This window comes from Oncorhynchus mykiss, chromosome 22 (genome assembly GCF_057628025.1).
Source record: "Oncorhynchus mykiss isolate SJ-2025 chromosome 22, ASM5762802v1, whole genome shotgun sequence".
Lineage (NCBI taxonomy): Eukaryota > Metazoa > Chordata > Actinopteri > Salmoniformes > Salmonidae > Oncorhynchus > Oncorhynchus mykiss.
Window position 1 is genome coordinate 51,927,245 of NC_143043.1, and position 27,064 is coordinate 51,954,308.

Sequence of the window (27,064 nt, forward strand, 5' to 3'; positions counted from 1 at the left end):
CACCCCTGGAAACCCAGGTGAATCAATAAGGTAGAAACTGATCTTCTCCCTATGATCCCCCTGCGTTACCATGTCCAGCGGAATCGTGGCCTCCCTGACCAGCCCTGACCCTAACGGTCGGCTATCTAAGGAGTGCACGGGGACAGGTGGGTCTATCTGCATTAACGGAATACCCAATTTACGGGCGAGTCCGCGATCCATAAAACTCCCAGCTGCGCCTGAATCGACTAGCGCCTTATGCTGAAGAGAGGGAAAAAAACTAAGGGAAAAAATAAACAAAAACATGTGACCAAGAGGGAGCTCTGGGTGAGTTTGGTGCTTGCTCACCTGGGGTGGCCGAGAAGTGTTCCGCCGGCCAACTCGACTCCCAGAGGAACTCCTCCAGCACCGGTCCGAAGTGTGTCCTCTCCGTCCACAATAGGCGCAGGAGGAGCCTCCTCCTCTGGTCTCCCTAGATGCAGCTCCTCCCAACTCCATTGGAGTGGGAGCGGGAGGGCTGGAAGGTGGAATTGACAGGACCCCTTCTGAACGCCCGCGGGCAGCTAGCAGGTTGTCCAATCGAATCGACATGTCTATTAGTTCATCAAGGGAGAGAGTTGTGTCCCGACAAGCTAGCTCCCGGCGGACGTCCTCCCGGAGACTGCAACGGTAATGGTCAATCAGGGCCCTGTCATTCCACCCAGCACCAGCAGCCAGGGCCCTGTCATTCCAACCAGCACGAGCAGCCAGGGCCCTGTCATTCCACCCAGCACCAGCAGCCAGGGCCCTGTCATTCCACCCAGCACCAGCAGCCAGGGCCCTGTCATTCCACCCAGCACCAGCAGCCAGGGCCCTGTCATTCCACCCAGCACCAGCAGCCAGGGTCCTGTCATTCCACCCAGCACCAGCAGCCAGGGTCCTGTCATTCCACCCAGCACCAGCAGCCAGGGTCCTGTCATTCCACCCAGCACCAGCAGCCAGGGTCCTGTCATTCCACCCAGCACCAGCAGCCAGGGTCCTGTCATTCCACCCAGCACCAGCAGCCAGGGTCCTGTCATTCCACCCAGCACCAGCAGCCAGGGTCCTGTCATTCCACCCAGCACCAGCAGCCAGGGCCCTGTCATTCCACCCAGCACCAGCAGCCAGGGTCCTGTCATTCCACCCAGCACCAGCAGCCAGGGTCCTGTCATTCCACCCAGCACCAGCAGCCAGGGCCCTGTCATACCACCCAGCACCAGCAGCCAGGGTCCTGTCATTCCACCCAGCACCAGCAGCCAGGGTCCTGTCATTCCACCCAGCACCAGCAGCCAGGGCCCTGTCATTCCACCCAGCACCAGCAGCCAGGGTCCTGTCATTCCACCCAGCACCAGCAGCCAGGGTCCTGTCATTCCACCCAGCACCAGCAGCCAGGGTCCTGTCATTCCACCCCGCACCAGCAGCCAGGGTCCTGTCATTCCAACCAGCACCAGCAGCCAGGGCCCTGTCATTCCACCCAGCACCAGCAGCCAGGGTCCTGTCATTCCACCCAGCACCAGCAGCCAGGGTCCTGTCATTCCACCCAGCACCAGCAGCCAGGGTCCTGTCATTCCACCCAGCACCAGCAGCCAGGGTCCTGTCATTCCACCCAGCACCAGCAGCTAGGGTCCTAAACTCCAACGCAAAGTCCTGCGCACTCCTCGTCCCCCTTCTGAGGTGGAACAGTCGCTCACCCGCCGCATTGCCCTCTGGTGGGTGGTCGAACACAGCTCGAAAACGGCGTGTGAACTCCAGGTAGTTGTCCCGAGCCGAGTCTGGGCTGTTCCAGACAGCGTTGGCACAGTCCAGGGCCCTGCCCGTTAAACAGGAGACGAGGAGGCTCACACTCTCCTCACCCGAGGGAGCCGGACGCACGGTAGCCAGGTAGAGCTCGAGCTGGAGCAAAAATCCCTGGCACCCAGCCGCCGCTCCATCGTACTCCCTCGGGGGGGAGAGACGCAATGTGCTGGACCCAGAGGACGACGTAGGTGGAGTAGGTGGCGTCGTCTGTGGGGGAGCTGGGGTAGACGTCGGTAGACCACTCCTCTCCCATCGCTCCATCCTCTCCATCATCTGGTCCATCGCTGTACCGATCCGATGGAGGACAGCTGTATGGTGATGAACGCGCTCCTCCATAGTTGGGAGAGGGGTGGTCGCTGCTCCTGCTGACTCCATTTAATAGGTGCGGGCTTCTGTTACAACTTCTAACAATGGTGAGTGGAGGAGTCAAGCGCAGAGTGCAGGTAATTCAGTTCGTGGATATTTTATTCCATAGACTGTGGAGCCATGACATGCAAAACACCAGGGCGCAACCCGTCCCAAAATACAACGGACTAAAACTGTCCGAAAAAATATAGATCACACTCATACACCAGATAACAGAAAACAAGCCCGCACAAATACCCAGTGGGCCTAGTGCCCTTAAATAGTCTACAAACAAACACTAACTCATAACAGGTGTACCCAATTACCCAATAAACAGAAACAAACGGAAAGGGAATCGATGGCAGCTAATAGGCCGGCGACGACGACCGCCGAGCGCCGCCCGAACAGGAAGAGGCACCATCTTCGGCGAGATTCGTGACAGCACTAAAGGCTAGAGCTGCCGCTTTCAAGGAGAGGGACACTAATCCAGACGCTTATAAGAAATCCCGCTATGCCCTCAGACGAACCATCAAACAAGCAAAGCGTCAATACAGGATTAAGATTGAATCCTACTACACCAGCTCTGACGCTCGTCGGCAGGGCTTGAGAACTATTACGGACTACAAAGGGAAACCCTACTCTTTCAAAATGCAGATGTTGATTTAGTTATGGATCCATAACGAATTACTATGGGAATAAATATCACTGATTTACAGAAATATTTTAACAAAGTTGTCTAATGAATGGAAACAATTCAGAATCCTATAATCCTCTTATGCTGTAGCCTACTCCCGAACATCACGTTGTACAGCGCCAGTGCCAATATGGAAGACTATCAAATGCTTCTCAAAGATTCCCTCTGTCAGTCAAACTAACACTAACTTGCATTAACAGAAAAAATTGCCGACAATAAAATAACTGCAGCAGCCCGCAAGGTGTGCTGCAGTATGATGCAACTTTTAAAGGAGCAACCACTGCATCTACAGTGGGGCAAACAAGTATTTAGTCAGCCACCAATTGTGCAAGTTCTCCCACTTAAAAAGATGAGAGAGGCCTGTAATTCTCATCATAGGTACACTTCAACTATAACTGTTATGGTTTTCTTCTTCCTCCTCCTCTGAAGAGGTGTAGCAAGGATCGGACCAAAATGCACCGTGTTAATTTGGTACATGTTTAATAAACACGAACAATACAAAACAAGAAACGTAACGCGAAAACCTAAACAGCCTATCTGGTGCAAACACAGAGACAGGAACAATCACACACGAAACACTCAAAGTATATGGCTGCCTAAATATGGTTCCCAATCAGAGACAACGATAAACACCTGCCTCTGATTGAGAACCACTTCAGGCAACCATAGACTTTTCTAGATAACCCCACTATACCACAATCCCAATACCTACAAAAAAAACAAGACTAAACACACCACATAATAAACCCATGTCACAACCTGGCCTGACCAAAATAATAAAGAAAACACAGAATACTAAGACCAGGGCGTGACAATGACAGACAAAATGAGGAAAAAAATTGGGGGGATTTTTCTTGCAAATTATGGTGGAAAATAAGTATTTGGTCAATAACAAAAGTTTATCTCAATACTTTGTTATATACCCTTTGTTGGCAATGACAGAGGTCAAAAGTTTTCTGCAAGTCTTCACAAGGTTTTCACACTGTTGCTGGTATTTTGGCCCATTCCTCCATGCAGATCTCCTCTAGAGCAGTGATGTTTTGGGGCTGTTGCTGGGCAACACAGACTTTCAACTCCCTCCAAAGATTTTCTATGGGGTTGAGATCTGGAGACTGGCTAGGCCACTCCAGGACCTTGAAATGCTTCTTACGAAGCCACTCCTTGTCATGCTGAAAGACCCAGCCACGTTTCATCTTCAATGCCCTTGCTGATGGAAGGAGGTTTTCACTCAAAATCTCACGATACATGGCCCCATTCATTCTTTCCTTTACACGGATCAGTCATCATGATCCCTTTGCAGAAAAACAGCCCCAAAGCATGATGTTTCCACCCCCATGCTTCACAGTAGGTATGGTGTTCTTTGGATGCAACTCAGCATTCTTTGTCCTCCAAACACGACGAGTTGAGTTTTTACCAAAAAGTTATATTTTGGTTTCATCTGAACATATGACATTCTCCCAATCTTCTTCTGGATCATCCAAATGCTCTCTAGCAAACTTCAGACGGGCCTGGACATGTACTGGCTTAAGCAGGGGGACACGTCTGGCACTGCAGGATTTGAGTCCCTGGCGGCGTAGTGTGTTACTGATGGTAGGCTTTGTTACTTTGGTCCCAGCTCTCTGCATGTCATTCACTAGGTCCCACCGTGTGGTTCTGGGATTTTTGCTCACCGTTCTTGTGATCATTTTGACCCCACGGGGTGAGATCTTGCGTGGAGCCCCAGGTCGAGGGAGATTATCAGTGGTCTTGTATGTCTTCCATTTCCTAATAATTGCTCCCACAGTTGATTTCTTCAAACCAAGCTGCTTACCTATTGCAGATTCAGTATTCCCAGCCTGGTGCAGGTCTACAATTTTGTTTCTGGTGTCCTTTGACAGCTCTTTGGTCTTGCCCATAGTGAAGTTTGGAGTGTGACTGTTTGAGGTTGTGGACAGGTGTCTTTTATACTGATAACAAGTTCAAACAGGTGCCATTAATACAGGTAACGAGTGTAGGACAGAGGAGCAGGTCTGTGAGAGCCAGAAATCTTGCTTGTTTGTAGGTGACCAAATACTTATTTTCCACCATAATTTGCAAATAAATTCATTAAAAATCCTACAATGTGATCTTCTGGATTTTATTTCTCATTTTGTCTGTCATAGTTGAAGTGTACCTATGATGAAAATTACAGGCCTCTCTCATCTTTTTAAGTGGTAGAACTTGCACAATTGGTGGCTGACTAAATACTTTTTGCCCCACTGTATATAGGGCAACAGCCTCTGAGGTGCAGGGTTGAGGAACCAGGTGGTAGTCGGCTAGTAATGGCTATTTAACAGTCTTATGGCCTTGAGATAGAAACTGCTTTTCAGTGTCTCGGTCACAGCTTTGATGCACCTGTATTGATCTTGCCTTCTGGATGAACAGGTAATGCCTCTTGTGGTTGATGTCCTTGATGATCTTTTTGGCCTTCCTATGACATTGGGTGCTGTAGGTGTCCTGGAGGGCAGGCAGTGTGCCCCCGGTCGGTGATGCATTGGGCAGACCGCACCACCCTCTAGAGAGCCCTGCGGTTGCGGGCGGTGCAGTTGCAGTACCAGGCGGTGATACAGATGGTCCAATGGATGGATTCCCAAATGTGCCTCTTTAAAAACAACGACGGAGACATGTTATTTTTCTCATAAAGCAGTCCTGAGCGCGTGGCCAAAACAGTCGTCCTTTAAATATTTTAATATCGTGGTAATGCTGGGTTGGAATAAAATATACATTAATGTAGTCTCTTGGCACAAGAAAGAGAGTGTTATGATTTATTTGTGGCATTTAATAAGTAATACTCAAATATGAAATATTATTTAATTAATTCATGAGGATTAACTCGTACTGTATCAACCATTCACAAAAGCATTTGGGGATTGGCTTGTAGGCTATTTGGTGTGGGTAAAATTAGGCCCTAAAATCTAGGCTTAAACACTCATGCCAGATAGATAAAAATAATGAAAGAGAAAACCGATGTAAATTATACAAGAAATATGATTTGTTTATGGATTTTTCATGGATTCTTTTCTCTTTATTCAACCAGACCGCCCCCCCATCCGTCCTACAGCTGGACAATATTTAATGAACTTTTGCGCCCCGTGGATATAACCGCAGAAGGTCCTTTTCCCCTACTGTTGATCTATACTCTAGTACCTTAGAACCATTGCAACAAGGAATTAAGGTTGCTGAGGGTGTTGCAGTACCCCCTGAAAAATCTGAATTTGTGAGAAAAAAAAAAGATAATCCTCTGAAAAATAGTGCACTGTGCCTTTCGCTAGCTCTGAATTAGTGGACCGATATAGCAGTCTGTAGCAGGGGCAAAAGCAAACGTCTGCATCCCTCTTCCACGAAACATCATCACCACAAAATTCCCCCCAATGAATATAAGGCACTTAGAATCTGGGGTAGTTTCCCACAGCAGTTCCTGTATTGATGGGTTCTTGTAGCACTTAGGTCATGAAAGAGTTCATCAGACAGAAGGTCACTTTCACTTTCAGTATCTGCAGCCTTTAAATAGCTGTAATGGATATAACCACTGAAGGTATTTTTTCCTACTTCCTATACTCTAGTCTTACTAGCACTACAGACTATTCACCTCCTCTCTTGAAACTAAGAATGGATTAAAACTCAGCAAATAAGAAATTAATCTCTGCATTTGTTTGTTTAGTCCTCCATTTCCTTTCTGCCTTAAATTAGTATTTTATGACTTTTTTCTTGATAAACCCTTTTGTCAAAACGCATAGTACCTTAGGACCATTGCAACAAGGAAGTAAGGTTGCAGAGCGTGCTGCAGCATCCCTGAGAAATCAGGATAAAAAACATATATTCATAATTAACTCATATATTTTGAGAAATTAACTTTTTTTTTCTCTCAAAAATAGTGCACTGTGTCTTTAATAGTTCTGTATTAGTGACCCGATATAGCCGTCTGTAGCACGGGCAAAAAAAAGTGTCTGCATCCCCCTTTCACAAATCATATCACCGCAAAATTTCCCCCAATTTCCCCCAGGCACTTGGAATCTGGGGTAGTTTCCACAGCAGTTTCTGTTATGATGCATTATTGTATAACTTCGATAATGAAAGAGTTCATAAGACAGGAGGTCACTTTCACTTTCAGTGTCTGCAGCCTTTAAATAGCCTGCTGCTTACTGCTTTTGCCATCATTGCCAAATTGGTTTGCAGAGGATCCTTGACTCTCAGCGAAACTACGATATGTGAGTATCAAGCCTGACTTTAACCTGACTCTTCTGATTTCCAAACCCACAGGTATTCATGGAAAAAAATTATCTTCAAACTCTTCGCTGGTTGACCTAATCCTGACAAATTGACTCCATAAGAGCTTGGACAGTGGTGTTTTTAAAAATGATTTCAGGGACCACTTTCCTATTGCTTGTACTAAAGATACCAAACTGAAAAACTCTGATCGTTGTATAATTATGAAGAGACATTTATAACATTTGTCACCCCAGGCGTTCCTTCATGATCAATATGTTTTAGAGTTTATCTATATCAGCTGCCCCACCCTGATTTGGCTGTAGAATTGTTCTCATGTCGTATTATCACTCTGGCAGACAAACATCAATAGCAATAACAAACCTGTGTCAAATTATCTACTAATGATGATCTTCAGCCTGGACCTTGATATTTTGAATCAGACATGTTAGTGCTGGATTACAGTAGAAGCCTGTATAAACCTGGACCTTGATATTTTGAATCAGACATGTTAGTGCTGGACTACAATACAAGCCTGTAGAACCAGTCACTACTGGACTGGAGCAGGAGATCCCTGCATTAGAATTGTATCTTAAGATGCTGTCAAACTATTTACTATTTATTATTGTTACAGATCATTATTAGAAGTAAAATGGTTTATAATGACCAAATGTGTTGTATTTTGCTATTGACATGATAATGAATAGCATTATAGAGGTAAAATAAGTATTAATGATGATTAACTTGCTTTTAAGCGATCTTGTGAAGCCACTTGACCATGGACTCCCCAATGTGCCTTGTTAAAAACGCTGACGGAGAGCTCTGCGTAGAACCAGAGGCCATCGACTACCTGATGGGACTGAAACAGAACGTCGTAGTTGTGTCTGTGGTCGGGCTGTATCGCACCGGAAAGTCCTACCTCATGAACAAGCTGGCTCAGAAGAGAAGTGGTGAGAGACAAATATATCTTACTTTACAAACAGGTTTGGACATCATCTGTGCCTCAGTCTTTTTTGGTACCACAATCCATTAAGTTTTTATTTCTTTCATCACATTCCCAGTGGGTCAGAAGTTTACATACACTCAATTAGTATTTGATAGCATTGCCTTTAAATTGTTTAACTTGGGTAAAACGTTTCGGGTAGCCTTCCACAAGCTTCCCACAATAAGTTTGGTAAATTTTGGCCCATTCCTCCTGACAGCTGGTGTAACTGAGTCAGGTTTGTAGGCCTCCTTGCACGCACACACTTTTTCAGTTCTGCCCACACATTTTCTATAGGATGAGTTCAGGGCTTTGTGATGGCCACTCCAATACCTTGACTTTGTTGTCCTTAAGCTATTTTGACACAACTTTGGAAGTATGCTTGGGGTCGTTGTCCATTTGTGATCAAGCTTTAACTTCCTGACTGATGTCTTGAGATGTTGCTTCAATATATCCACATAATTTCCCCCCCTCATGATGCCATCTATTTTGTGAAGTGCACCAGTCCCTCCTGTAGCAAAGCACCCCGACAACATGATGCTGCCACCCCCGTGATTCACGGTTGGGATGGTGTTCTCCAGCTTGCAAGCCTCCCCTTTCTCCTCCAAACATAACAATGGTCATTATGCCCAAACAGTTCTATTTTTGTTTCATCAGATCAGAGGACATTTCTTCAAAAACAACGATCTTTGTCCCCATGTGCAGTTGCAAAACGTAGTCTGGCTTTTTTATGGCGGTTTTGGAAACGTGGCTTCTTCCTTGCTGCGTGGCCTTTCAGGTTATGTCGATATCGGACTCGTTTTACTGTGGATGTAGATACTTTTGTACCCGTTTTCTCCAGCATCTTCCCAAGGTCCTTTGATGTTGTTCTGGGATTGATTTGCACTTTTTACACCAAAGTACGTTCATCTCTAGGAGACAGAACGCATCTCCTTCATGAGTGGTATGATGGCTGCGTTTTCACATGGTGTTTATACTTGCGTATTATTGTTTGTACAGATGAACGTGGTACCTTCAGGCGTTTGGAAATTGCTCCCAAGAATGAACCAGACTTGTGGAGGTCTACAATTTTTTCTGAGGTCTTGGCTGATTTTTTTTGATTTTGTCATGATGTCAAGCAAAGAGGCGCTGAGTTTGAAGGTAGACCTTGAAAAACATCCACGGGTTCACCTCCAATCGACTCAAATTATGTCAATTTGCCTATCAGAAGCTTCTAAAGGCATGACATAATTTTCTGGAATTTTCCAAGCTGTTTAAATGCACAGTCAGCTTAGTGTATATGAACTTCTGAACCACTGGAATTGTGATGCAGTGAATTATAAGTGAAATAATCTGCCTGTAAACAGTTGTTGGAAAAATTACTTGTGTCATATGCACAAAGTAGATATCCTAACCGAATTGCCAAAACTCTAGTTTGTTAACAAGACATTTGTGGAGTGGTTGAAAAATGAGTTTAAATGACTCCAACAGTGTATGTTAACTTCTGACTTCGACTGTATATATTCATTTGTTTTAACTAATTTCCGTGTTTTCTCTATGAACAAAAATGCCCGTGTCCTGAGGAAAGGATAACAATTTCAAACTCTCCCAAAATGTGGTTGTAAAAATGTTTTAAAAATTATCTTATTGTAATATTTGTGTTGTGGAGAAATGACCAGGCAGGAGACTGTTACAGTTAGTTTTCGTTTAGTCAAAACCCCTCGTGCTCTACAGTTCCCGGCACCCCAGTGCGCATGTGCATTTCCTATTAGGTGTAGTAACGTAACACTGCCGTAATGCATTACTGCTTAGTAACAGCACAGTAACTAATATAAACAGCTGCAGATCCCAGATACTACACTTATGTGGTTCCTGACAACAGCCCTCTGTGACGTCAGGGAGTATTTCTCCCAAAACTGTGATTCCTTAAAAACGTGTGCAGAATTTTGGCCAACTCAGATTTTTCTAAAATCTTAAATGAATCATGAAGGAGCAGGGTCAGCTTTACCATAAGGACCCCTTCTTCGTGACCTCATTACATGTAGTGAAACAAGACCACTCACGGTCTGGAAAGTTCTCTACTTTTGATAGATTTAAACAAAAGTATTGAAATCTGCTTCTGAAATTCCTTTCTCGACCTTGAAATTCCTTTCTCGACCTTGAAAGAGAAGTCAAACTGAGATGTCAAACAAACCTAATTTTTCCTGGTTAGTCTGTTGTCTATAAAGGTTGTTACATTGTAACTACATAGTAATTCAACATGTCACCTCACTTTAGATTAAATTGCTTGCTTCTGGGTAAGTACATTTTAAATACATATGTATCCCATGTAACAACATTGTAATTACAGAGTTGGTTGTTAAATATTGTTATAAAATTGTAATTACAGAGTTGGTTGTTAAATATTGTTATAAAGTAATGCTAATAATATATATATTTGTATATAAATATATATATAATAATTGTATACTTAAAACTCAGTGGTGGGCCGTCAGGGCCAGCAAGGCCTTCTCTGCTGGCCTAAACATCATCAGAATATATATATATTTTTAAATATATTTTCCCACAAATATGTATTAAATTACTCCCCAGAGTAAGATTTATACTCTTCATTTCATAGCTTTCCTCTTGGTTGCACTGCTTCCAGCCCCAGGTTGAGATTTGGAGGGCTGGTCTTTATATTAGATCTTTTATCCAATCATATGCAGCCATCATGTGTTGCCAGGGGTCTAAAATCTGCCCTCAGGCCTTCAGAATCAACAGTGCGGGCGCTTGTAGCTTAAAGGGAATGGAAATTAACATTTTGTGTCAACCAATCAGCTTTAGAGTTGGCTATTGTACGCCTGCTGGCTGGCTCCAGTGTTACACAGGAGCCAGCTAGCAGGCGTAGTGCGTGCACGTCTTTTGATTGGATTACCAATATTGAGAGGCAGGTCCTATATGGGCAGGTCTATGCAGAACTAGGAAACTGAATTTGAAAACTTAATTTGCGTACTACTAAGCTGTTTTTTCAACCCACAATGGCGGAAGGAGGAGAAGATATCGATTTGGTCGAGGATATAATTATAACGCCATTCTCAAGACGAACTTTCCAAGAAAAGTTAGACATTGTAAGGAGAGGTCGCCCGACGCCGACGCTACAAAGCCTGTCACAGGCGGGAAAGGGGTTCGTTCGCCACTTTCAAAGTTCCAACTACGAGCGCTATCAATGGCTCACAGGCTCCGAGAAGCACTGCAAACTGTACTGCTGGGAATGCCTATTATTTGCAAGTGATCAATTTGGTGTTTGGAGCCACACTGGCTTTGCGAACTTGAGTTGTCTAACCAAGACAGCAACGAGACACCAAAGTACAGCTGGGCACTTACAAGCAATGGTGCTTTTGAAAACTTTTGGGGACACCCGAATGGATCTACAGCTCAACGAACAAGCGCGCAGGGCAACGGAGCTGCACAATGAAAAGGTGAAGAAAAATAGGGAAATATTGAAAATACTTTTTATTTGGACATAAAGCTCAAAGTTTGTGGACCAGAAATGGATAGAAGAAGAATATTAATATACCTCTGTTGCACTTGACTATGTTCTTGCCTATTAGTTGAACTGTACTGTATTGTACTCTTCACCTGCAATTCTCTGAATAAAAATGTCAATTTCAAGGTGACGCAACACCTGGTTATACTGCGTTTCTGTCTAAATGTATAGTGTCTAGAGCCATGGCATCATAATGATGGTAATAAGAGGTGGATTAATTTGGGTGGGACTGTGTAGGACCTCACTGAAGGCCCAGGCCCCAGGCCGACGGCACGCCACTGTTAAAACTTCTTATGGCTGAGATCCCGCTAACGGGATCGATATGACAACAGCCAGTGAAAGTGCAGGGCGCCAAATTCAAAACAACAGAAATCTCATAATTAATATTCCTCAAACATAGAAGTATTTTATACCATTTTAAAGAAACTTGATAACCTCCCCTGTTATTGTAATGGTGAGAGGGTAGCATGTCTTGGAGGTATGATATAAAATGCTAAACTCCCCTGTTATTGTAATGGTGAGAGGTTAGCATGTCTTGGAGGTATGATATAAAATGCTAAACTCCCCTGTTATTGTAATGGTGAGAGGTTAGCATGTCTTGGGGGTATGTACTTCCTCACTCATCATTATTCACGATTCATTCAGGACTATGCGTAACCATGGTAGCATCCACATTAATGTAGAAGTGTTTACAAACATGTACTATTCTTATTTACAACAAAAGTGACACAAATATGACACAATACATTATTTACCATTTAATTCAAAGTGAATTTTGTCCCAATACTTTTTGCCCCCTAAAATGGGGCAACTATCTCCCCCTCCCCCCTAGCTCTGGTCTGCACTAACTAACTCTGGTCTAGGGCTTTGCTAGTAGTTAGCTAGTTCTGGTCTGCAGTAGTTCTGGTCCACACTAACTAACTCTGGTCTTGTCACACCCTGACCATAGTTTGCTTTGTATGTTTCTATGTTTTGGTTGGTCAGGGTGTGATCTGAGTGGGCATTCTATGTTGGATGTCTTGTTTGTCTATTTCTATGTCTGGCCTGATATGGTTCTCAATCAGAGGCAGGTGTTGGTCATTGTCTCTTATTGGGAATCATATTTAGGTAGCCTGGGTTTCACTGTGTGTGGGTGATTGTTCCTGTCTTTGTACCAGGTGGGACTGTTATAGGTTTTCTCACGTTTGTTGTTTTTGTTAGTTATCTCATGTGTAGTTTCTTTATAAATTAAAGAACATGAATAACCACCACGCTGCATTTTGGTCCGCCTCTACTTCACCTAAGGAAAACCCTTACAGAATCACCCACCACAACAGGACCAAGCGGCGTGGTAACGGGCAGCAGCAGGAGCAGCGCGAGAGAGACTTCTGGACATGGGAGGAGGAATTGGAAGGAAAAGGACCCTAGGCACAGCCTGGAGAATATCGCCGCCCCAAAGAAGAGCTGGAGGCGGCGAAGGCGGAGAGGCGCTGGTATGAGGAGGCAGCACGGCGGCGTGGATGGAAGCCCGAGAGTCAGCCCCAAAAATTTCTTGGAGGGGTGGCACACAGAAATTGTGGTGAAGCCAGGTAGGAGACCTGTGCCAACTTCCTGTGCTTACCGGGGGGCTGGAGAGACCGGGCAGGCACCGTGTTATGCTGTGAAGCGCACGGCGTCCCCAGTGCGGGTGCATAGCCTGGTGCGGTACATTCCAGCTCTGCGTATCGGCCGGGCTAGAGTGGGCATCGAGCCAAGTGCCATGGCTTACATGGCACCAGCCTTGCGCACGGTGTCCCCGGTTTGCCTGCATAGCCCAGTGCGGGCTATTCCACCTCGCCGCACTGGCAGGGCGACCGGGACCATTCAACCGGGTAAGGTTGGGCAGGCTCGGTGCTCAAGAGCTCCAGTGCGCCTGCACGGTCCGGTCTATCCGTCACCACCTCCACGCACCAGCCCTCCGGTGGCAGTCCCCCGCACCAAGCTGTCTCTCCGGCTCATCCTTACAGGGGCTCCCGCGTGTCCAGCGCTGCCGGAGCCTTCCTCCTCTCCAGCGCTGCCGGAGTCTCCCGCCTGTCCGGCGCTGCTGCCGGAGTCTCCCGCCTGTCCGGCGCTGCTGCCGGAGTCTCCCGCCTGTCCGGCGCTGCTGCCGGAGTCTCCCGCCTGTCCGGCGCTGCTGCCGGAGTCTCCCGCCTGTCCGGCGCTGCTGCCGGAGTCTCCCGCCTGTCCGGCGCTTCCAGAGCCTTCCTCCTCTCCAGCGCAGCCGGAGTCTCCCGCCTGTTCGGCGCTACCAGAGCTCCCGCCCCTCATTCCAGAGGCGCCAGAGCTACTCAGTCCAGCGCTGCCAGAGCCTTCCTCTCCAGCGTTGCCGGAACTTCCCGTATGCCCAGCGCCGCCTGAGCCGCCCGTCTGCCCGGCGCCGCCAGTGCCGCCAGTCTGCAAGGGGCCGCCAGTGCCGCCAGTCTGCAAGGGGCCGCCAGTGCCGCCAGTGCCGCCAGTCTGCCAGGGGCCGCCAGTCTGCCAGGGGCCGCCAGTGCCGGCAGTCTGCCAGGGGCCGCCAGTGCCGGCAGTCTGCCAGGGGCCGCCAGTGCCGCCAGTCAGCCAGGGGCCGCCAGTGCCGCCAGTCAGCCAGGGGCCGCCAGTGCCGCCAGTCAGCCAGGGGCCGCCAGTGCCGCCAGTCAGCCAGGGGCCGCCAGTCAGCCAGAGGCGCCAGAGCCCCTCAGCCCAGAGGCGCCAGAGCCCCTCAGCCCAGAGGCGCCAGAGCCCCTCAGCCCAGAGGCGCCAGAGCCCCTGCCCCTCAGCCAAGAGCCCCTGCCCCTCAGCCAAGCGCTTCCGCCCCTCTGTCCCGAGCTGCCCCTCAGTCCAGTGGGGTCATTTAGAGGGGTCGCCGTGGTTAGGTGGCCACGGAAGCAGACAATAAGGCGGACTAAGATTATGGTGAAGTGGGGTCCGCGTCCCGCGCCAGAGTCGCCATCGCGGACAGACGCCCACCCAGACCCTCCCGTATAGGTTAAGGTTTTGCGGCCGGAGTCCGCACCTTTGGGGGGGGGGGGGGGTTACTGTCACGTTCTGACCTTTATTTCCTTTGTTTTGTATTTATTTAGTATGGTCAGGGCGTGAGTTGGGTGGGCAGTCTGTTTGTTTTTCTATGTTTTGGGGTATTTCTATGTTTCGGCCTAGTATGGTTCTCAATCAGAGGCAGGTGTCATTAGTTGTCTCTGATTGAGAATCATACTTAGGTAGCCTGGGTTTCACTGTGTGTTTGTGGGTGATTGTTCCTGTCTCTGTGTTTGCACCAGATAGGACTGTTTAGGTTTTCGCACATTTATTGTTTTGTTAGTTATTTCATGTCTAGTTCCTTTATTAAAGAACATGAATAACCACCATGCTGCAATTTGGTCCGCTTCTCCTTCACCACAGGAAAACCCTTACATACCTTCTGTTCTGTAGTAGTTCTGGTCCACACTAACTAACTCTGGTCTAAGGCGTAGCTAGTAGTTAGCTAGTTCTGGTCCGTACTAACTAACTCTGGTCTAAGGCGTAGCTAGTAGTTAGCTAGTTCTGGTCCGTACTAACTAACTCTGGTCTAGGGCTTTTTTAGTAGCTAGCTAGTTCAGGTCCATACTAACTAACTCTGGTCTTGGGCTTTGCTAGTACCTAGCTAGTTCTGGTCCGTACTAACTAACTCTGGTCTAGGGCTTTGCTAGTAGCTAGCTAGTTCTGGTCCGTACTAACTAACTCTGGTCTTGGGCTTTGCTAGTAGCTAGCTAGTTCTGGTCCGTACTAACTAACTCTGGTCTTGGGCTTTGCTAGTACCTAGCTAGTTCTGGTCCGTACTAACTAACTCTGGTCTTGGGCTTTGCTAGTAGCTAGCTAGTTCTGGTCCGTACTAACTAACTCTGGTCTTGGGCTTTGCTAGTAGCTAGCTAGTTCTGGTCCGTACTAACTAACTCTGGTCTAGGGCTTTGCTAGTACCTAGCTAGTTCTGGTCCGTACTAACTAACTCTGGTCTAAGGCGTAGCTAGTAGTTAGCTAGTTCTGGTCCGTACTAACTAACTCTGGTCTAGGGCTTTTTTAGTAGCTAGCTAGTTCAGGTCCATACTAACTAACTCTGGTCTTGGGCTTTGCTAGTACCTAGCTAGTTCTGGTCCGTACTAACTAACTCTGGTCTAGGGCTTTGCTAGTAGCTAGCTAGTTCTGGTCCGTACTAACTAACTCTGGTCTAGGGCTTTGCTAGTACCTAGCTAGTTCTGGTCCACACTAACTAACTCTGGTCTTGGGCTTTGCTAGTAGCTAGCTAGTTCTGGTCTGTACTAACTAACTCTGGTCTTGGGCTTTGCTAGTAGCTAGCTAGTTCTGGTCCGTACTAACTAACTCTGGTCTTGGGCTTTGCTAGTAGCTAGCTAGTTCAGGTCCATACTAACTAACTCTGGTCTTGGGCTTTGCTAGTAGCTAGCTAGTTCTGGTCCGTACTAACTAACTCTGGTCTTGGGCTTTGCTAGTAGCTAGCTAGTTCTGGTCCGTACTAACTAACTCTGGTCTAGGGCTTTGCTAGTACCTAGCTAGTTCAGGTCTGCAGTAGCTCTGATCCAGCTCTGTAACAGTGTTATAGGCTGGTTTAATATTTATACTGTAAATGTCCTCATCAATCTCTGTTGATTTAGGTTTTGCCCTTGGAGCCACCATCCAGTCTAAGACTAAGGGCATCTGGATGTGGTGTGTCCCTCATCCTGAAAAAACAGACCACACCCTCGTGCTGCTGGATACAGAGGGACTGGGGGATGTGGAGAAGGTGGGAGGTCAAAGCTCAATCTCTTTACAATCTACATTAAAGATTCATATTCCTTCATTTACCAACAAAGCACAGTGAACACATACTGTATCTGCACCCTCATTATTTAAACAAGATGATTACTTCGTCGGAGATCCGATACATGTTGTGATACTTGTTTCAGGGGGATTCTAAGAATGATGCCTGGATCTTCTCGCTGGCCATTCTGTTAAGCAGTACTCTGGTCTACAACAGTCGAGGGACCATCGACAATGATGCTGTGGAGAAGCTTCAGTATCCTTTTGGTTGAACATTTGGCTCCATTCTTGTGGACATAATCTGTTGTGGTATTTGATATGATAGTTTGCTTGTTTGTTAGGCTTTTGACAGTCATCTCAGCCATATTAGTGGTAGCCTAGCTAATTGTGATGAACATTTTCATGAATTTGTATGTACATTTTAACATGATTTAATTGTAGGCTAGACCTAATCAGTGATATGGTAGATCATTTAAATGTTCATAATTCACCAACTAAATATGTTCCATTTAATTAAATATACTATATGCATGTTGCATATGTCGTGTTTATCAGTGCTACGTAGTCATTTATTTCTCTGGAAACTGTAAAGGGTTTGAGAAATCTCAGGATGCCGGTTCCTGTGATTGATTCTTAGCTTCAGTGAACATGAAGAGCTGATGTGGACGAAAAGCAAAGTCGGTGACTTTCAAACAAATGGCGTTACTGTGTCAATTGAAATCTAAACTGAAAATTACTTAGTTTGTTTGTTTGTAATTTCCCTGAAGTTCAAGTCCCTGTACAGAAACTGTCCATGACACTGACATGAGCTTTGGGAAATGCTGTATCAATCCTCAACCGGTCCTACAGATATGTGAACGACCTGACAGAGAGGATCAAGGTAAAGTCTTCCACTGTCGATGAGGAGGAAGGAGAGGGCACCCAGTTTATGCAGTTCTTTCCTAATTTTGTGTGGACCGTCAGAGATTTCACTCTACAGCTCGAGATCGACGGCAGAGAAATCACTCCAGACCAGTATCTGGAGAATTCCCTGCAACTCAAGAAAGGTGATTTTCATTCATATAAACCAGGTAGTTTGAGACCTAGATGCTGATTGGCTTAAACAGCATTCCAGCTGTATATCAGACAATATACCACGGTATGATGCAAAGTGTAGCCTTATGACTATAACTACTGTTCCCTGAAGGAGTACTCTCGCGACTTTGGCTGAAGGATCTACAATCATGCCTGACAAGGCCAATGAAATCCTGGGACTGGGAGAGATTCTTCCACCAATCTTGACAACTGTGTGTCTGAATGTGGAGATGGGACACTTTTCATCTAACTCATATGTGGGAGACACACCAGTTTTTACACTCGTGAACACTGTGGATCTCAGTTGAAAAACCTGTGTTCATGTGCCAAGGTTTGCCTAAAGCCTAGCCCACTCTGGGTACACAGGCTCTGGCGATCAGTGATGAGCCTCACTCGGTTTAGGCGGTAAGATGCGTTCTGGCAACCGGCTGGCACCCAGTGCTGGAAGGCATGCATTAAAAAATAGACCAAGGGGAAAAGCCTTATCATGGAGGTTACCCTACAGACCAGTCATAGCTACTGGTGACAAAATACCTTGTAACATACCTGGGAATGGGACAGACAGCTGTTGTAACAGACTGGAGCAAATAGTAATTCAATATAATTCCCAGGAATTAAAAGAGTTGAGGTGCGGGAAGCAAAAGGGGCTCTGGCAAGGAAGGCTAGCTAGCATCTTTGACTATTTAGAATAACCAAGCGAATTTAAGCTACGTATTCTTAACAAGAGAGCTACCCCAGCAACTCAACTGTGGGCAGGAAGGAAAAGCTAGTTATATGCAGCGCTTGGTTAGCTAGCCCAGTCTCGAAAGTCCAGGTAGGAAACGGTTTACTGGGGTGGGACAGGAACGTTCATCAACATGTCTGGGAAGAGAGGCAAACGGTGCTTGACCGAGGCAGACACAGGCACCGAATCTGTCCGCCTCACCCTAACTGGTGAGAGAGCACACAGGAGCCGCCCTCTCTCTTCAAGTAGCCTCACCCTAACTGGTGAGAGAGCACACAGGAGCCGCCCTCTCTCTTCAAGTAGCCTCACCCTAACTGGTGAGAGAGCACACAGGAGCCGCCCTCTCTCTTCGGGTAGCCTCACCCTAACTGGTGAGAGAGCACACAATGAGCCGCCCTCTCTCTTCAAGTAGCCTCACCCTAACTGTGGAGAGAGCACACAGGAGCCGCCCTCTCTCTTCAAGTAGCCTCACCCTAACTGGCAAGAGAGCACACAGGAGCCGGGTGGGGGCGCGGGTAGGCCCTCGCTTTGAGTCGCACAATCACACCAGCGTGATTTATTAACTTCAACCCCTTTTAAACATTGTGTGTTTGAGCTACATACTCCTTTTTTTGCATCAGATTTGTCTATTCCTTCTTCATCTGCAGGAACCAACCATTAACCTGTGTGATTAATGGGGGCTGAGATAGAGTGGAGTTTGTGTGACACGGGTGGGTCCCGAAAACAGTTCTCCTCACAAAAAAACATCTGTAATGTCCAAACAGTTTGAGCTACAGACTATTATGACCCTGATATGAAAAGCTGAGACACTCACAAACACACACATGTAAGCTACCCAAGAATTGTTAGAAGGTAAGGGGTTCTTCTACATAGAAGACCATAGTAAATCCCAGGACATAGTGTCTATAATACTGTTAGGGGTTCTTCTACATAGAAAGAGCGTGGTAAAACACTTCAATGTGATGCTAAATATAAGATCAAGCAGATGAATGAAACAGGTCAGTGACGTTTAAGATTTTTTTTGCAAACGAGAGTTTCCATTGGACAAATGCAGGTATGTTTATCCCCGTTTCTTTCCATTTAAGAAATGTTTTTCAACAGAATCTGCGGAATTAATACACCCTTGACCACACGCAAACACAGTTCACTTTCATAGGAGCCACATACAAACAGTATGATTCTTTTGCACATTATAATATATATATAATATATAATTCCTTCTCGCATCTCCTAACACCTTTTCCCTTTGCTTGTAGACTTCAGTGCACAACACATCAGCTGTCTAGCTGACCAGGCAAAAAAAGCCAAACCTTCATATCATAACCGCTAACCGCTACACATAGTCGACATCGTTATCACCATATTAGCTAACGTCATAATCAACATACAGTGCCTTGCGAAAGTATTCGGCCCCCTTGAACTTTGCGAATTTTGCCACATTTCAGGCTTCAAACATAAAGATATAAAACTGTATTTTTTTGTGAAGAATCAACAACAAGTGGGACACAATCATGAAGTGGAACGACATTTATTGGATATTTCAAACTTTTTTAACAAATCAAAAACTGAAAAATTGGGCGTGCAAAATTATTCAGCCCCCTTAAGTTAATACTTTGTAGCGCCAACTTTTGCTGCGATTACAGCTGTAAGTCGCTTGGGGTATGTCTCTATCAGTTTTGCACATCGAGAGACTGACATTTTTTCCCATTCCTCCTTGCAAAACAGCTCGAGCTCAGTGAGGTTGGATGGAGAGCATTTGTGAACAGCAGTTTTCAGTTCTTTCCACAGATTCTCGATTGGATTCAGGTCTGGACTTTGACTTGGCCATTCTAACACCTGGATATGTTTATTTTTGAACCATTCCATTGTAGATTTTGCTTTATGTTTTGGATCTTTGTCTTCTTGGAAGACAAATCTCCGTCCCAGTCTCAGGTCTTTTGCAGACTCCATCAGGTTTTCTTCCAGAATGGTCCTGTATTTGGCTCCATCCATCTTCCCATCAATTTTAACCATCTTCCCTGTCTCTGCTGAAGAAAAGCAGGCCCAAACCATGATGCTGCCACCACCATGTTTGACAGTGGGGATGGTGTGTTCAGTGTGATGAGCTGTGTGGCTTTTACGCCAAACATAACGTTTTGCATTGTTGCCAAAAAGTTCAATTTTGGTTTCATCTGACCAGAGCACCTTCTTCCACATGTTTGGTGTGTCTCTCAGGTGGCTTGTGGCAAACTTTAAACGACACTTTTTATGGATATCTTTAAGAAATGGCTTTCTTCTTGCCACTCTTCCATAAAGGCCAGATTTGTGCAATATACGACTGATTGTTGTCCTATGGACAGAGTCTCCCACCTCAGCTGTAGATCTCTGCAGTTCATCCAGAGTGATCATGGGCCTCTTGGCTGCATCTCTGATCAGTCTTCTCCTTGTATGAGCTGAAAGTTTAGAGGGACGGCCAGGTCTTGGTAGATTTGCAGTGGTCTGATACTCCTTCCATTTCAATATTATCGCTTGCACAGTGCTCCTTTGGATGTTTAAAGCTTGGGAAATCTTTTTGTATCCAAATCCGGCTTTAAACTTCTTCACAACAGTATCTCGGACCTGCCTGGTGTGTTCCTTGTTCTTCATGATGCTCTCTGCGCTTTTAACGGATCTCTGAGACTATCACAGTGCAGGTGCATTTATACGGAGACTTGATTACACACAGGTGGATTGTATTTATCATCATTAGTCATTTAGGTCAACATTGGATCATTCAGAGATCCTCACTGAACTTCTGGAGAGAGTTTGCTGCACTGAAAGTAAAGGGGCTGAATCATTTTGCACGCCCAATTTTTCAGTTTTTGATTTGTTAAAAAAGTTTGAAATATCCAATAAATGTCGTTCCACTTCATGATTGTGTACCACTTGTTATTGATTCTTCACAAAAAAAGACAGTTTTATATCTTTATGTTTGAAGCCTGAAATGTGGCAAAAGGTCGCAAAGTTCAAGGGGGCCGAATACTTTCGCAAGGCACTGTAGTTAATAGAAGTAAGGTGTTACTAAATCAGCTACATTCATGCAGTAACGTTACAGTTAACAGTCAGCAAGCAGTTTAGCAGTTAAACCGGTGGGCCCCGGTGGCAATAAATTAATAAAACCAAAATCTTACATTGGAAGAGTTCCAGTGTTGGATAGACATTCAGCTGGGTAACATAGCATCCCTTGCTGTTTTAGCTGGTTGTTTGAGTAGGATAATCTAACTAGCTGCATTCACTAGCTAAGTGAAGGTAGAAAAAATATAAGAAGATGTAGCACTCTATCACTCTATCGCTTCTCCTTCATTTTTAAAGAAATACATTTGTTTAAATCTGTTAAACTATTGTCTTTCTCTTTGAGTCAATTAATCACCACACTTTATACACTGTAGTGCTAGCCAGCTGTAGCTTATGTTATCAGTACTAGATTCATTCTCTGATCCTTTGATTGGGTTGACACCATGTCAGTTCATGTTGCAAGAGCTCTGATAGGATGGAGGAGAAAGGAGATATTATTGGGACGTACCCAAGATCTGTATGTACTATAAAATCTAGTAATGCCAATGTTATCTTTCAGGTACTAGTAAAAAGATCAATGACTACAACTTCCTGCGAGAGTGCATCCGGAACTTCTTCCCATCACGCAAGTGTTTTGTGTTCCCCTCCCCTACAACTCCTGACAACATGCACCGACTGGACTCCATGGACGAGGCTGAGCTTTCTGAACGCTTCAGAGCGGTCGCAGATACTTTCTGCCGCTTTATTTTCCAGGAGAGCCGTATGAAGACTGTTATAGGGGGACACACATTGACTGGAGAGAGTGAGTCAGACATCCACCTACAGGACAGTATGTGAAAAAGAGAGAGGTTTTCCTAAATATTTAGTGCCACATGTTTTTCCTCCCACCTCTATCTAATTGCAGTGTTGGGCCACTTGGTCACCACCTATGTGGAGACCATAGCCAAAGGCAATGTGCCCTGTCTGGAGAATGCTGTGTTGGCCATGGCTAAAATTGAGAACCAGGCTGCTGTGAATGAGGGCCTGGCGGTGTACCAGAAGGGAATGGAGGATGTGAAGGCCTTATTCCCAGTGGACGTCAATCAGCTGTCAGAGAACCATCTTCGCTCAGAGACCCAGGCCACAAAGGCATTCATGAAGCGATCCTTCAAAGACGACAATGGGGAATTCTTGAAAGCTCTGGCGGTATGGATCATCATTCTAGATCTGTGCCTGGTACATGATTGATAAGCTTATGCAACAAAAGTATAATCATCAACAGCAACACCAATGACACCAGGTGGAATATGGCCAATCAGTGCAATTCCTCAATCAATTAACTTATTGAGACAAAAGAACACTACTGTGAAAATGATTGTTCAGATGAGATTTTAAATCTTGGATTTAAATGTACTCTATATTGAATAAAAGCCTAATGTAGATATGGAGTCAATATGTAACCCTTTATCACTGTAGGAACATGGCATACCAGTGTTCACATGCCTGAATGTGAAAATTCCCAATAAATCTTTCAGGAGGCCATTGTCAACCACTCCGACGACCTTTTCAAACAGAACAAGGATGCCTCCGAGAAGAAGTGCAAGGCCCTTCTGGAGAATCTCTCTGCTCTGATGGATCAGGGGATGAAGGAGGGAACTTACGCCACACCAGGAGGCTATAAGCTTTACTGCAATGACCATGACAACATAGTGGCACAGTACCGGGCTGAGCCTAACAAAGGAGTCAGGGTAAGAGCTAGAAACCAAACAGCAACATCATAGTTTTAGAGAATCAAAAACATCCATCATTAGTCAGTAATAAACAATTTAATATTTCAACTAATTTCAGTCAGCTGGTTACGGTTTGAATCAAAATCAATACAACAACCTATAAGACCTGTTTTCTACAGGCTGAGGAGGTTCTGGAGCAGTTCCTGAAGGACAAGAGTGCAGAGTCCTACTCCATCCTGCAAGCTGACAAACAACTGACTAAAAAAGAGAAACAAATCCAAGGTAACCCACACCTCAATCTTTTTTTTCTTCCAATTATAAAATAAAAATCCACTGTGTTAGGCTAATGTTCGGAAGATTGAAACAAGACCAGTGGCTCCGCCCTAATGCCAGGCCCCGCCCAAAAATACAACTTTAAGTATTATGGAGTAGAAAGTATTATTGGTGGCCGACTCGAACATTTAAATTATGACAGATTTCATGAATAAGATTTTTGCTAGTATCTGCTATTTTGAATGATATGATTCTTTTCCAGTGCCTTCAGAAAGTATTCCCACTTTTTCAAACACAGATTCAACCACAAAGACCAGGGAGGTTGTCCAATGCCTCGCAAAGAAGGTCACCTATTGGTAGATGGGTAAAAAGAATTAAAGTAGCTGCTGAATATCCCTTTGGCCATGGTAAAGTTCTTAATTATACTTTGGATGGAATTCACCCCGTCTTTACAAAGATACAGGCATCCTTCTTAACTCAGTTGCCGTAGAGAAAGGAAACCGCTCAGGGATTTCACCATTAGGCCAATGGTGACATTAAAACAGTTACAGAGTGTGGCTGTGATAGAAGAAAACAAAGGATGGATCAAAAACATTGTAGTTACTTCTCAGTACTAACCTAATTGACTGAGTACCACTCTCCACATTTTCAAGCATATTGGTGACTGCATGTTATGGGTATGCTTGTAATTGTTAAGAACTTTGTAGTTTTCAGGATAAACAATAAATGGAATGGAGCTAAACACAGGTAAAATCCTAGGGGAAAACCTTGTTCAGCTTCCCACCTTTCAGCAGGACAATAACCTCAAACGCAAGGCCAAATCTACACTGGAAATTCTTATGAAGAAGACAGTCACAGTTTAGGCCGAGTTAGAGTTTGGACCTAAATCTGCTTGAAAATCTATGGCTGGAAATGGTTGTCTAGCAATGTTCAACAACACAACCACTTTGAAGAATTTTGAAAATAATAATGGGAAAATATTGTACAATCCAGGTGTGGAAAGCTCTCAGAGACTTACCCAAAAAGACTCACAGCTGTAATCGCTGCCAAAAGTGATTCTGTTTTGACTCAGGGGTGTGAATACTTATGTAAATTAGACATTTTTGTATTTCATTTAAAAAAAGTTTAAAACATGTTGTCATTGTAGTGTGTAGATGATTGAGAGAAAAACATATCTTTAATCCACAACAAAATGTGAAATAAGTCGAGGGGTATGAATACTTTCTGAATGTACTGTATACCAATCTGGTGCCCGACTAACTAGCGCCATAGGGATATCCAAATTGAACCCAAATTTACCACAGGCAGCTGCATTCTGATTTGATGATTACCTGAGTGCTGCCAGCAGTGGGCATGTGGGCAGGATTGAAACAAACCCAACCTTCATTTACATCTGTTCTGTGCGAGACTGACTTCATGACCAAAATGATCCTTTTTACGCTTTTTACTACATTTTAATAGTAGAATAAATGTTGGACTCATATCGATGCTTCATAGGCTGTTTTCTAAATGAGAAGTCTGTTTTTTACAGGCAGTTTCTCTTTCAAATCAAGGGGAATAGACCAGGCCCTAGCTATGAACCAGCCCACCACTGCAAAGCACTGAATAATCGCCCCTCTTCAAACTTCATACATGCAATATGTGCTGTTGAGGGTAATTTAGAGTGGTGATAAAGTTGAATTACAAAATAACTCAAAATGTGTTTGCCTGGTCCAGCAACGATCATCTCGCCCATTTGTTCTTTGATTAATTCTTAAAGTATAAAAAAGTATAAAACATTTGTTTATAATAAAATATTGAATTTGGCCTTTACTACTATAGCCCCTAGAAACACATTAAATAGCGCACTCTGAAATAGCAAAAAAAGTTCATCAAAAATGAAATCATAAGGAATAAGGTTTTGAAATATCTGTCCTAAATCTAAGTGATATAACAAAGCTCAGGGGGAAAAATATATATATAGGTTTTTTGGGACAAATATTTAACAATTGTTTTTGTTGGCAAAAAGCTATTTCCTTTTTTAAACTGGTACCGGGATACCTTCAGATGAGTCCCGTGACACTTGTGGTCGTAGAGCAAAATGGGGAATGCCATCGTGTTGGTGGGAGTCTCCCCTTTCTATGGTCATATTAGTTTGTAGGCTAAACCGTTCGATGTTTTCATGAGAAGACCCGTTTTTCTGGATGTCTCCTGATCTGACAAACAGCGCTGTAGATCTGCCCCTTTCCACCTTCTGATGAGGAACGGTGACATAGATGGATGTGGTGGATTGAGACGCAGCCCAATGCAAATATACATTTTGCTTAAAACGATCAGATTTTAATGGGTATTATTTTATTATGTTACTTAGATTGACACACTGTTGGCCAATAGACTCTAGAGGGTATTAATGTGTATGAATCTGTATGAGAAAATGAGTTGTCCAGTTGTCCTACTTCTTTCTCTCTCTCCTTGGCTCTTCCAGCTGAGAAGAAGAAAACAGCTGAGTTGGAGCAGGAGAAGGCAGCATTCAGGGAGCAACAGGCAGAGATGGAGCGCACCATTGAGAACAATCGCATTAGCCAGGAGAAGTACTTGAAGGAGATGAAAGAGATGATGGAGAAGGAGAGGAAGCAACAGCAGCAGGAGTTCAACAGGACGCTGGAACGCAGAATGCAGGAGCAGAAAGATCTCCTGGAGAACGGCCATAAGGAGAAGGCTGAGCTAATGAGACAAGAGATCTTGGAGATTAAGAAGAGGGATGAATTGGAAAGGGAGACCAATACCCAGAATCAGAAGGGTCTGATGGAATTCTTAAATCAGCAGGCTGAGGGACAGAATAAACAGATGGAAATGTTAATGAGGGAGCTCAACAATAGATCACAGGCCCCTGTACAAGTTGTTGAACGACTTGTTCCTCAGCAGCCCTGTATCGTAATGTGATCTACTCCACCTTGAATTCTTGACTATGAAAAGTAAACTGATATTGAGTCTTGAAGTGTTGAAGTGTTTGTCTTCTATAGCCATCATTGTTTTTATCTGACCCTGCTGGTTATCTATGAAAGCTGATGTGAAAAGGGCTTTATAAAAAACATTTGATTGAGTGACCTCTTGTGAACCCTCCAAACCCTTAACACTCCACACACAGATCGTGAGAATCTTTCAGATAAATGCTATAAGCACAAGACTGGGATCATGATCTCGACCCCGAATCCAGCTTAGTCATCGTCGTCTTTGTCGTTTTCTTAAACCAGCAAATTGAATAATAACTAATGGTTTGTGATTAGAAAATGTATAAGAACAAGTAAAACTTCAGCACACAACATCCAGTGGGTAAGCACTCTACCACTAAGGGAAAGGTTAGTTAGAGCAACACAAGTCCGTCTCGTTTTCCAATTGTTTGATTTAGTAGCGTGAATCGTTCCTGTTCACACCAAAGAGAAGAGCGGAATAATTGGAAGAATCTATCCGAGTTTATGATAGCAATAAGGCACCTCGTGGGTTTGTTATATTTGGCCAATATACAACGGCTAAGGGTTGTATACAGGGACTCTGCGTGGCGTCGTAAATTAGAACAGCCCTTAGTGTCACGTTCTGACCATCGTTCGTGTGTGTTTTCCTTGCTTTAGTGTTGGTCAGGACGTGAACTGGGTGGGCATTCTATGTTGGATGTCTTGTTTGTCTATTTCTATGTCTGGCCTGATATGGTTCTCAATCAGAGGCAGGTGTTAGTCAATGTCTCTGATTGGGAACCATATTTAGGTAGCCTGGGTTTCACTGTGTGTTTGTGGGTGATTGTCCTATGTGTCGTTGTTCATGTCGCTGTATTTAGTTGACAAGTATAGGCTGTTTCGGTTTTCATTACGTTTATTGTTTTGTAGTGTTTTGTGTTTATTTCATATTTACGTTTATTTTTTCATTAAACATGGATCGCAATATA

At 44.7% G+C, this 27,064-nt stretch overlaps 1 protein-coding gene across 2 annotated transcripts in view; it reads left to right on the top strand.

The window, feature by feature from the left end:
• Positions 1-27,064, top strand: part of LOC149972912 (guanylate-binding protein 1-like) — a 48,601-nt gene extending 21,537 nt beyond the window's left edge. The window contains exons 1-10 of one of the 2 annotated variants that reach the window (XM_090216451.1): positions 6,768-7,059; positions 7,813-8,007; positions 16,188-16,315; positions 16,479-16,588; positions 17,182-17,378; positions 21,723-21,965; positions 22,068-22,348; positions 22,678-22,890; positions 23,052-23,154; positions 25,610-27,064. In XM_090216451.1, coding sequence (XP_090072577.1) covers positions 7,836-8,007; positions 16,188-16,315; positions 16,479-16,588; positions 17,182-17,378; positions 21,723-21,965; positions 22,068-22,348; positions 22,678-22,890; positions 23,052-23,154; positions 25,610-26,067 — 1,905 coding nt within the window. In that variant the 5' untranslated portion in view covers positions 6,768-7,059; positions 7,813-7,835 and the 3' untranslated portion in view covers positions 26,068-27,064. Of the gene's footprint in view, positions 1-6,767; positions 7,060-7,812; positions 8,008-16,187; positions 16,316-16,478; positions 16,589-17,181; positions 17,379-21,722; positions 21,966-22,067; positions 22,349-22,677; positions 22,891-23,051; positions 23,155-25,609 lie in introns of those variants that run through there. The other variant, XM_090216452.1, reaches the window with a different exon arrangement.